The 12,443-nt window shown below is 45.0% G+C and overlaps 1 protein-coding gene across 1 annotated transcript in view; it reads left to right on the top strand.

Annotated features, from left to right (window-relative positions):
• Window positions 1–9,034, top strand: part of C17H13orf42 (chromosome 17 C13orf42 homolog) — a 28,891-nt gene extending 19,857 nt beyond the window's left edge. The window contains exons 2-4 of the mRNA XM_045377362.3: window positions 3,712–3,859; window positions 5,908–6,148; window positions 7,132–9,034. Coding sequence (XP_045233297.1) covers window positions 3,712–3,859; window positions 5,908–6,148; window positions 7,132–7,306 — 564 coding nt within the window. The 3' untranslated portion in view covers window positions 7,307–9,034. The remainder of the gene's footprint in view (window positions 1–3,711; window positions 3,860–5,907; window positions 6,149–7,131) is intronic.
• Window positions 9,035–12,443: the final 3,409 nt, after the last annotated feature.

Raw genomic sequence — 12,443 nt, 5'->3', positions numbered from 1 at the left:
ACCCAGGGAGTAGAACCAAGATTTGAGGTTTTTCCACTGTAAACCAGACATTGAGGTGGAGATCGTGGGCCCCTTTGCTGTTTCCCCTATGTTCAGGTCCCTGTAGAGTGATGTGTATTAGAATCACTTAATTGTCTAAATTCATTGCTTTAGGAAAAGGGCAAGCATAGATATTCTTTAAAAGCACCCCAGGAGAGTCTAACAACCACTGGGATTAGGTACCACTGTTACAGAGTCACCCTGACACTGATGGGGGATAGCATTATCACTCTCAGGACTGGGATCTCAGACTGAGTCAAGGGACAGGGAAAGCAGGCAGGGAAGCCAGGCAGGGGCTAAGTAGGAGAATAAAACAATTTGTTTATTCACTTACATGTGTTTATGCCCCTGCCTTATCCCATAAAGGATTTGGGGCAAGGCAGTAGGGAGACTAATGAAGATAATCAGACAAGTGGAGGAAAGCCCTCTTGTGTGACGAGAGTTAGTCACACAAGCACATATGGGTCAGTCACAAATAATGTCACCAGTGTGCCACCACTGACTCACTCCCCAGCCACAGCAGGATCCAAAAGCTCTTTCAACAGAAACCAGTTTATAATGACTGTGGATTGACTGTGCCAGCAGAGCCCGAGAAGTGGGACCTGGAAGAACAGGCTCTTCAGTGTCGCCCAAGGAGCTCACTTGTCAGTGTTTCTGAGTGATCCTGGGATGGTAATTGCTGCTGAGCTTAAGCAGAAATGACAAGGTGTGGGAAACTGACCCAAGTCTTGAATCCTAAAGCTGAAGTTTTTGAAATAGGTGATGTGTTTGAATATTTGGAATCTCACTTCCAGCAAAGGTGAAGCTTAAAGGGCTATTGTCTACTAGCTTGGATGACAGAGAGTTCAGCGGCTGAGATGGTGATTTCTATGCTAGTGTTTTCTTTTTCTAGTTTATAAATGTTATCCTCAGAGGATAATACTTGAGGAGATTCAGGAGATTCACAACAAGACAACATTCATGTTAAGCTAGCCAATGGTAGGATGCTTTCTTAGCCTTTAATAGCTAAGACACCAACATTGACTCTTTTCCTAACTCTTTAACAATTGACAGCAACTGACTCACGCTGCTTTGAGCTGCTAGTCAAACCCTCCCTCCAGAGACACTTAGGACTGAATCACTTAAATTGAATAACAGGGTAACCCAGATAAAACAATATGATGGACACAAACAAGACTGAGACCTTTGCATTAAGCTAAACACTGATGACAGTTGCCTTCTGAAGCCTTGGAGATGTCCCCTCCATGTGGAGGTTTTGAGGTGCAAAACCACCATGGACCTTGCATTGCATTACTATTAAATAATATTCATCCTTCCTCAGGGGTCAGCCAAAGAATGACTTTATCCACTCTTTGTTTCTCTCTTCTCCACTTTGCCAAAATCTCTAAAATGATATCCATCATCATAGACTTAGGTTAGGTACCTAGAGGATGGAAACTTAGCCCAGGAGAGGGGTAGGCTTCCTGGAGAAGGAGCAGTCTCAGCCAAGATTCAGTGGATGAATTGGAAGTCAGCCAATGAGAATATCCAAGGCAAAGGAAGCAGCAAGAGAAAATGCAGGGAGAATGAACAAGTGTGGACCTACCTCCAGGCATGAGCCTTCTGTCACTTGCCTGTAAGAAGGATGCCTGGCAGCTGGGCCTGCTGCACTCAGAGACTGGGCCTCCTGGTTTTTTAGTCTCATCCCATGCCCAGCCCTTGTTGCGCCTGGTGTCACCCAGTCTAGAGCGTCTCCACTTCCTGAAGGTTGAATTGTCCCTCTTCTCAGCTGACACCCCACCCATGATGTTCTGGGACCTGGTCCTTCTGCTCCATCACATTGGTCACCTCTCCACCTGCTTTCTGACTGGCAGAAGCTTTTGGAAATTTCTCTTCCATGGATGGCCTTTCTCTTGTTCTCTATATTCTTGAAGTTTCTACTTTTCTTCTCCTCAGTTTCATTTTAAAAGAGAAAGGCCATCTGTGGAAGAGAGATTTCCAAAAGCTTCTGCCAACCAGAAAGCAGGTGGAGAGCTGGCCAGTGTGATGGAGCAGAAGGACCAGGAGACACGGCTATAAAGATCCTACCCTGAGACTGGGTACTTTGTAAATAAAAGAGGTTTAATTGACTCACAGTTCCACATGGCTGGGGAGGCCTCAGGAAACTTACAATTATAGTGGAAGGTGAAGGGAGAGTAGGTAACTTCTTCACAAGGCAGCAGGAAAGAGAGGGTGAGCAAAGGCGAGGTGCCACACTTTTAAACCATCAGATCTCAAGAGAACTCACTCACTATCACTAGAACAGCAAGGAGGAAACTGCCCCCATGATCCAATCACCTCCCACCAGGTCTCTCCCTCGACATGTGGGGATTACAATTCAGGATGAAATTTGGGTAGGGACACGGAGCCAAATCATATCAAGGTATATATTGTGGTCCTTCAACATCTTCCTCTAAGAAAGCTCTTAGAGCTTTCCTTTGATATTTTGCAAGTATAAAAGGAAAAAACCTCTCTATTTAAAAATTTTTAGTAGTACAAAATGCATACACTTAAAAAACATCTTGTACACATAGAGATGCTGTTGTTTTCTTTCCTGACACACCTGTCTATAACTAAATCATATTCACTTTTAATACCATCCTATTCTCAAAATGCCCATATTAAAATAACTCTACATTGGATCAAAAGTGCCCATGTTAACACATCTCTCCCCAAGTCCTCTTATTTCCTAAATTCCTCAGAGAGTTTTTTATTAGTACACATATTGATTTGGTCAGTTCTAGAGACCATGAGTTCTCCACTGAAACCCATCTTGGATCGTGAACTTCCATGATGTCAGTCACTCATGACAGGACTGTTGTGAAGATCATGAAGGGAACGGTCAGGTAAAAGCCTGGAACCTGGTTAGCTACTGAACAGATTCTTGAAACTCTCTATTTTATTATTCCTTGTACTTTTCAAACAACCATACTAATTTTAATTTATTCCATGATTTGAGTGTAAATTTGGTTCCTTTAGAAACTGAAAACATCTTTATTTTTAAAAAAAGTTTATTTTTGATTTTTGTGGGTACATGGTAGGTATATATTTATGGGGTATATATTTACAGGGTACATGAGGTGTTTTGAGACAGGCATGCAATGTGAAATAATCACATCATGGAAAACGCGGTATCCATCCCCTCAAGCATTTGTCCTTTGTGTTTCAAAAAATCCAATTATACTCCTTTAGTTATTTTAAATGGTACAATTGAGTTATTATAGAAACTGACAACTCTTAGAGCATTTTCAACATATCTGGAGATCTATCATTTCTTTTCTGCTGTGAGCATCTCACCACCTACCTAAGGAACTGTACAATCTCCTAATTGGGTGTTTATCAGCAAGGAACAAGGCTAAAAAAAGACTAATTATTTTGCCTAATGTCTGACAGCAAATTTGTGACCCAGAAAGAAGTAGATCTTGTTGTCCTTTCACTCTCCCTTCTTGAGATAATTAGAAATCCATTGACCTACAGCAATTGTGGACCTGGAGTATCTACCCTCCTTTCACAGGGCACTTATTCATAGTTACCTTTGAAACCTCGCAAATCCCTAACGCCATGCGCATTTCGTTTTAACAACATTTCACCCTTTTCTGAGTCTCTGGCTTACTGCCTCAGGCAACTCTCTCTCCTCCCCTTCACCTCTAGCAGAAAGCAACCCCAAAGAAATACTCGCAGTTCAGTGCCGATGTGGCCGAGGCCATTGCCTTCTTTGACTCCATCATTGCAGAGCTGGATACAGAGAGACGGCCCCGGGCTGCCGAGGCCACCCCACCAAATGAAGACGTGGACTTTGATGGTGAGTTCCAGGAAGGCAGTGGGAAGATGGTGTCTGAAGGCGGGTGGGGCTGCGATGCTGTGAGGACGGGCTGGGGGCTCTGCGATGGACTTATAGGATAGGCCACCAGGAATCCCACCTCCCTGATTGAAGGGAAACCCTGCACCTCCAAGCTGGAGCCAGGCCCTGAGCCCATCCTCTGTGGGGATCTCTTACTTCCGTTGTCTCTGCGGCCACTGCTCCAGCCTGTCCCTCCAACACTCTGGCGCCATGTTTGGACAATGTTTTCTCTGCGGTCCACTTACCATGGCTGAGAAAGTTGAGACTTTCCTAAGACTCCAAGAAGGACAGCAATAGGGAAATGATGAAGGAAGGAGAATCAATGAGGTGTGTCATTTAAAGGGTACAGTTTCAGTTTTTTGAGATGAAAGAGTTCCAGAGATCGCTTGCACAATGTGAATATACTGAACGCCACTAAACGGCACACTGAAAAAATGGTGATGATGGTAAATTTTGTGTTCTGTACGCTTCACCACAACTTAAGAAAAAAAAGAAAGGGAATGGACAAACTGTATTTGAGAATCCAGCTTCCGACCATACCTAGGTTAGGTAGTAGGGTGGTGTAGGGCAGGAGAGGCCCACCGTGGCTGCCCAGACCCAGCCTGGACTGCTAGAGCTGGAGTGCGGTGAGGCCTGAGGCCATGCTTCCCTCCTCACTGAGGCGTGTCCTGGGGCATCCCTCCTGATGGAGAGCAAAAAATCCAAACACATCAGCTGAGCCCCCTTTATATTCCGTCATGCGACTGTCAGACAGTTTGTTTAATCTTTGACTTGCCCCCCATGGTGTAAATTAATGATGGTTTTATTCAGGGGGCTCACTGGCCCCTTATACTAAGGTCAAAGCTTTTGGTACCAATATTAAATAATTCATGAGTATTTTCTCTAATGCTTGAAAGAAGCTTGTGATTTATTGTTGTTGTTCTGGCCTTGATAGATGTGTGTCTGTGGGATTTGGGGTTTCAAATTGGGTTCTTTGCAGTTTCACAGAAGGTTAACCCTGCTCCCCAAGCTTATTCTTATCCTCCTCCTCTCCCACGCAGCCCCTCCAGTCCCTGACAGACAGCAGCCCTGCCCCGGGAGTGAGGAGGCCTTGGAAATTCACGATATCGGTGAAGGGATGACAAAATCCACTAAGGATGCAAGGGTCATTTTCAGAGTTATGATTTTTAATAAAAATGAGTGTGACCAAGTCATTTTTATTCAGTTCATGAAATGGCCACTTTTCTCCTCTGATAACAAAAAACATACCAAAGCATAAAGAAGAGAGCAAAAAATATGACCTGTAAAACAACCACCCAGAGATCATCATCGCCGTTAACATTTGGGGATATGTCCTTCTGAGTGTGGTTTTAACACACACACACACTCACACACACACAATCTCACAGACTCATTTTAATTTTTTTGAAATAAAACTAGGATCTCCTTTCATTTAACAATTTACAATACATCTTGGGCTACTTTCCAAGCCAATAAATATAGATCTGTGTCTTCATGGTTTTTTTTTTTTTTTTCTTCTTTTTTTTGAGATGGAGTCTCGCTCTGTCATCCAGGCTGGAGTGCAGTGATGTGGTCTCGGCTCACTGCTACCTCTGCCTCTCGGGTGGCTGTGATTATAAGCGCCTGCCACCACGCCCCCGGTTAATTTTTGTGTTTTTAATAGAGATGGGGTTTCTCCATGTTGGCCAGGCTGGTCTCAACTCCTGGCCTCAGGTGATCTGCCTGCTTCAGACTCCCAGAGTGCTGGGATTACAGGCGTGAGCCCCCGCACCCGGCCTATGTCCTCAGTTTTAATGGACATATATTCCATTGCATTCCTCCTGCACCGCAACTGCAGAGTCAAATCTGCTTTGCTTGGCTATCAGGCCTTTCTAAGAATTCGCTATTAGGATCATGGTTGCCTATACCCATTTCCTGTGAGTGTTCAGTCCAATCCGCCCTCTCCTTTGCCTTATATGCCTCCCAATGGCAAGTCCTTCCTTCCCGGGTCACATGCTTTTCTCTTCCAGTGGCCACCAGCTCCCGGGAGCACAGCTTGCATTCTAACTGGATCCTGCGGGCGCCGCGCAGACACTCTGAGGATATCGCTGCTCACACTGTGCATACTGTGGACGGCCAGTTTCGAAGGAGCACTGAGCGCAGGACCGTGGGCACTCAGAGGAGACTTGAGAGGCACCCCATTTATTTGCCCAAGGCTGTGGAAGGGGCCTTCAACACCTGGAAATTTAAGCCCAAAGCCTGCAAAAAAGAGTAAGTGCTTGGGCTAAATAGCATGACCAAGATGTTCTCATGGCCTCCAGATGCTTGGGGTGATCCTTAAGGTGCGTCGAGCCCCATCTTACATGCCAAATATTATTTTTATATATATATGTATGTATATAGTGTTGGGGAGGTCTTAGTTTCAACATTTTTTTTGGTAGTCTGCACTCTAGCCTGGTGCACTGCTGTTGCCTGCTCCTAACTTGCTTCTTCCTGGGTCTGCCTCCCTTTGTTTCTGGCCCACTTAGCCCATGCACTGTGCCATCCACCTTCATAGATTCCCTCCAGTGCCATTGACACATTGCGTGCTACAGACTTATAATGAGTTTGAGGTTGAACAGAGCATAGCACCAAAAGGAAACCAACATCAAATGAATCAGATGCCCCTCTCTAAAAGGCACCGGGCAGGCTTCGAGATGTAGAACTTCTTGCTGGCCAGGCCCCTCTTGGGCCATCTTACCACCATCTCCTCTGGCCTCTTTCCTTTTAGATCCTCTTCCTTCAGGCCTAGTTACCATTACTAACCATCAAATTCCTGTTATCTACTCACTCAGCGAGGTAAGTTCTTTCTGGGTTTGGGCAACCCAGGCCATGCTGCAGGGCTTTGCCTGTCACAATGGAAGGGCCTGTCAAGCCTCACCAGCTGTCTTTCTTTGCTTCTACAAAAGCCATTAAACCCTGTTGGATTTAGGGGTTTTCTAGATAGCATTTTCCTCCCACAGTAAGACCACGCACTGGACATATTAAAATCACAACCCAGCCCTCACCACCCATCCTTCGCCTTCAAGGCCAGGCCAAGGTCCAGCTGATGTCTACCCATGGCCCCCATGGTGACACCATTTGGTCCTCCCCAAGACCCAGGACTAGGGCAGCAATCTGAGGGTCTCCATGAGAATGGTGGTAATTGAGCATCCCTTCCCTCTGTGTGGCCAGCCAAGCCGAACTTAACCTCCTGCCTCATTCCTTCCTTCTAGCCTGGGGAGCTCCAGACAGATCCTTTTCAACTTCTCAGGAGAAGACATGGAGTGGGATGCAGAGCTCTTTGCGTTGGAGCCCCAGATGTCTCCTGGGGAGGACTACTATGAGACAGAGAACCCCAAAGGACAGTGGCTGCTTCGAGAAAGACTTTGGGAACGGACAGTGCCCTGACCCCATCTGGATTCCTTGATGTGTCACAGGCTGGGTCCCTGAGAAGCTGTCCACTTTCAGCGCAGCATGAGGTGTTTGGTAGAGTTGAAAATGCAAATTGTAACACAGTCAACCCCCTCAGCACACTGCCTGCTGGTGCTGTGCTAGTGCCAAACAGACCTGTGGCTTCCCAGGGGACGGGTCTCAGGACACTCTCAGAGCTTGAGTTTCTCTGCATGGGCTGATGAGCAGAGACTTACAGCCTGGCTGGTCTTCAAGAGCTGAAGGAATGGAAGGTATTGAGTGGAGTGTCTGGGCTCACTCCCCTGACCTCACCCGGCCTGTTTCTCGTTCTCCACGTGTCTGTCCAGGTGGCTGCTAGCGATGTGCTCAGTACCAGAGATGAACTCACCCGTAGATTTCTGGGCCAAAGCTTCAGAGAGGTAGCTCCTCTTTCTATGAGGCTCAGAGACCCGCTGGATCTGCACGGGGGTTGTCTTCTTGTGTGCAGAATGCAGTTGAGAAAGCAGCTCCCTTTGCTCTCTTTTCAGAGTTTTCTAGAAACTCCTGCTGCATTAGGCTAAGATGAGGCTAATGCCCTGGCAATGGGGTGAGGGAAGGGGTATGTCAGGGGCCTGCCTGGGGGCCACACTGTTTCCTCAGGCCCAAAAACTTAGCCCCCCTTCCCGTAGGCAATTGACTAGAGAAGAAGGAAGATGGGGTGATTCTTTTTCTTCTAATTCTTACCCAGAAAAATCTCTTTAAATATCCATGGAATCAGTTTATGACAGGCCATGCCTTTCCCTTTCCCCAGTTAAGAGAACAATCAGAATCATTATGTTCTTTTGGTATAGAAAGGATTTCTGTATTTTAGGAAGTATCTGAATCAGAATTACATTTAAAATATATTCTTTGTATTTCTAAATACTTTTTGCATTTTTGCAATAGTTGTGCCCATTCAAGCTTGAGAACCACTGGTTTGGAGAATATACTGAACTTTATCCATTCTCACTTCTTTTTTTGGCATTTTCTTGTAAACTAGTCTGTGCATGTATAAGGGCCTTTGGGCAGAAGGAAGGGAGAGAGACTAAAAAACAAAAACAAAAACAAAAATAAAAAACAATCACTTAAATTAAGCCAAGGATGTTCTAGGCTAAGGTCAGGCTAAGAACTGAACAGAAGCTTCCTTTCTGCCATGACTGTGGGATGATATTCTTATTGTTCCATTTTTTAGGAAGAACCTTTTGTTTATGTGAACCTGATCATATGCATCTAAGAATATGTAACTCTTACAAATAAAAGACAGCTAGTAATTATATTGCATTCTTAGAAATTTCATCTCAACATGTTTTCAGAATGAAACCATACTGGAAATGTTTTAATACTTCTCTTTATTATTTTTTGAGTGCCAATGTCAATGTTTGGAAGGATTCTTTCATTTTGTTGCTTGTACTGACCCAACTATAGCCAGAAGCTTGTCTGGAAAATAAATGTTTAGGAGATTTGTTTTATAAACTGCATTAAAGCACTGCCATTTATCACCACGGATCTTTTCTTTTCTCTAAATGTGGCCTTGTTTGAAACCTCATCTATAAAAGTTCATTGTTGGGGATAAACTCAGGATAAAGGTGTCTTTACTCTGCCTCTTATCAAACTACAGTTTGTCACAGATCTACCCTGAAATTATGTAATGAAGATACTGTGTACATTTTGTTTTCAAAGATAAGAAAAAATAAACATGGCTGAGAGGATATTTGGAGTCCTGGTTTTTTTTTTTTTTTTAAAGCATTTATTGCTCATGGGACATGAAGCTGTGCCATCTTATTTTGCTTTGTTTTGTATGTTTTTGTTTTTAACTAGACTATACACAGACAACCTGAAAACATTCCATGATTGGGAAACAGAAGGTTGTCTCGTCTTTGGGGATAATTTTTAGGTGTTTGAAGTTGGTGATAAACCCAAGGATCTGGGCTCTTCCTGGGGAATCTTGAGATGGTGTCCGGTGGGGTTTGAGATAAATCAAATCTGAAACAATAAAAGTCAATTCAGAAAACCCAGCTAAGTCGACGGATTCTTTTCTTTCTTGGATTGGCCAGTTATTCAATGGAATCAAGCTGGTCACTGGGACTATGTTAGCATCTCTGGCTTTCCCAGGAATCTGTTTTGATACATGAAAATCTACCTATCCCTAGACAGAATGTCAAAAAGAGAGGATGTGCGTCCCTGGCATCTGGCTTGTTTTTTAGTAGCCCCTGGTTTCTAGCTCCTGCTACAGACTGTCTTCTGCCTCATGGGGCAAGATGCATGGAGCTGCTAGTTCAATTTGTATCATGTGTACCCAGCCATGTGCCATGCAACTGAGAGCATGCTGCTAAGACTGACCTTCCTGGTGCCGATTCTCAGACACAGAGCCCAAAGTGTGTCTAACAGGACACTGTGTTCCTCTTACCATTGATCGCCTTTGCATAGAGGATGTGTTTCCTGTTGCTGCTGTAATAAATGACCACAGATTTTAACGCTTAAAACAATATATATGTATGCTCTTACAGTCTGGAAGTCAGAAGAACCAAAACCAGTTTCACCAGATTAGGTCAAGGTGTTGGCAGGGCTATGTTTCTTCTGGCAGCTTTAGAGGAGAATCCATTTCCTTGCCTTTTTCAGTTTCCAGGGGCTTCCTACATTCCTTGGCTGGTGACCCCATCCTTGCGCCACTCCAACCCGTTGATTCCATCATCACGTCTCCACCTGCTCAGTCTGTGTTCCTGCTTCCCATTTATAAGGGATTTTTTTTCTTTTTTGAGACAGAGTTTTGGTCTTGTTGCCCAGGCTGGAGTGCAGTGGGCTCAATCTCGGCTCACTGCAACCCCCACCTCCCAGGTTCAAGCGGCTCTCTTGCCTCAGCCTCCTGAGCAGCTGTGATTACAGGCATGTGCCACCACACCCAGCTAATTTTGTATTTTTAGTAGAGACAGGGTTTCTCCATGTTGGTCAGGGTGGTCACAAACTCTCAACCTCAGGTGATCTGCCTGCCTTGGCCTCCCAAAGTGCTGGGATTATAGGTGTGAGCCCCCATGCCCAGCCCATTTATAAGGATCTTTGTGATTACATCACTCTCACCCGAGCAATCTAGGGTAGTCACTCCATCTCCAAATCCTTACTTTAATCAATTCTGCAAAATATCTTTTGCTATATAAAACGACATTCACAGGGGATTCGGATGGAAACATCTTTGGGAGGCCATTATTTAGCCAACCATACAGCATTACAAGATGCTCTAGTCCTTCTTACAGACCCAGCCCAATTCCCTTTTAAGGTTCATTATAAAAGCCCAATATCTGTGACTAATTCTGACTTTACATTTACATTCTCTCATTTACAAACTCCTTTGGTTCCAGCTCTTCCCTTGTAATTTGGTTAAGATGAAATTCTGTCTTGTCTGACAGGTTTCAATTTCAGAAAGACTTTTCAATTATACAGAATTCCCAAGTGGAAAAAACATGTCATTTCAACCCTATAAGGATGAGGAATGGGCAATGGTTCTAGATAAACATTGCTACTGGTCAAGAGTGATGTTTTCCTTCAATGAGTCCATCACGTCTTTATTAAGCAACTGCTATGTGCCAAGCAAAAGAACACTTTATCTGCTTTCTGCCCTTCAGCAGTTGGTGATCCAAAGGGAGAAAACAGGATGAACACAGAGAATCTGTGCTGAGCTCCTTCTGCTTCACTGAGTGTCACTGTCTACCTACAAAAGAAGGGAGAGAGCCCACAGAGCTTGAGGTGTTAGGGGAGAATGTCATGGCTGGGGTGAAGCCTTGAAAGATGGATTTGGACTTTAACAGAAGACTGCTGGTGGGAACAGCGTGCAAAAGCACAGCTATGGAAACAGTAATGGAAAGGGTAGGGGACAGTAAAGAAGCGCCCTTGACTGAAGGGCAGGGTTTCTATTGAGCAGCCATGGAAAATCAGACTGAAAAGGTTGGAGGAAGTCAAATGAGGGGCACAGAGTTGGGCAGACAGGGATAAAGAATTGCACCATTATTGCATCTCAAGTTGGAGAGTGGATAGGTGAAGTAGAACCCAGTATAGTTAGGGGGAGGAGTAGGATCCCCAAGGCTGTCCCCTGAAACATTGCAGGCTTAAACCAATCCAAGCTGCCCGTGTCCCCAGCAAGAGAGACTCTCCAGCCCTTGTCCCACTCCTGACTGTCCCCTGCCTCCCTTGATTTCTCCATCCTCTTTGACTTCTTTCCTCCCCAGGATGTGGTGTTTGCCCCTAAACTCCCCAGATCTGGCCGGATCAGACTCTTATGGCAGATCTTACCCATGGTCCCATGTCATTCGCCTGCATCCTCAGGGACTGCCTTCCTCCAGTCGTTCCAGCATCCCTGATCAAACACTGGGTGCTCAGCACCCCCCAGTTCTTCATCAACACCCTGGTTCTATGCAGGTCTCCTTGCAAGGAGGAGGGGGAGTGTGGTGAGATGAGTAGAGGTTTGGGCAGGCACACTTTGTAAATCAATTCACATAGTCATTCATAGCCATTTTGGATGATCTCACAGGCCACAGAGAATGCCAAAGCCTACTGGACATTCTCTTGGGAGAATTGCCTATGTTTGTTTATCCTTTCATCTGTCATTTGACAAATACTATTGAGCATGTGCTATGTCCCAGCCCTGTGTCTGGGGATATATCATAAACAGAGCCTCTCACAGAGCTTCTAGTCTCACAGAAGAGACAGACGTTAATCAAAGGATTGCACCAACACACATGAATCAGAATTGTAGTATGTGCTCTGCCAGAGGCCCAGGGTGTCTCCAAAAAGGTGTAACAGATAAATCTGAGCTAGTCAGGGCAGGGTGCCTTGGGGAGAACATTCTAGATCCCACATGGTTTCATTTTTTAGGCTCCAGCACTCAACAGTTGCCTCCTCAGAGAGGCCTCTCCTATCCACTGGATCTCAAGCATCACTGCTTCATCCCTACAATGCTGAAGTTTTATTTGTTGTGTTTACCATGATCTAATGCACGCGCACACACACACACACGCATGCACCCATGTCTATGTCCCCATTAGACTGTGAGCCCCATGTGGGCAAGGGCTTAGTCTGCTCTGCTCACTGTATCCCCGGGACTTAGAACTACACCAACTCTGTGTTG

This window comes from Macaca fascicularis, chromosome 17 (assembly GCF_037993035.2).
Source record: "Macaca fascicularis isolate 582-1 chromosome 17, T2T-MFA8v1.1".
Lineage (NCBI taxonomy): Eukaryota > Metazoa > Chordata > Mammalia > Primates > Cercopithecidae > Macaca > Macaca fascicularis.
This window is presented reverse-complemented; position numbering and strand designations above follow the sequence as displayed.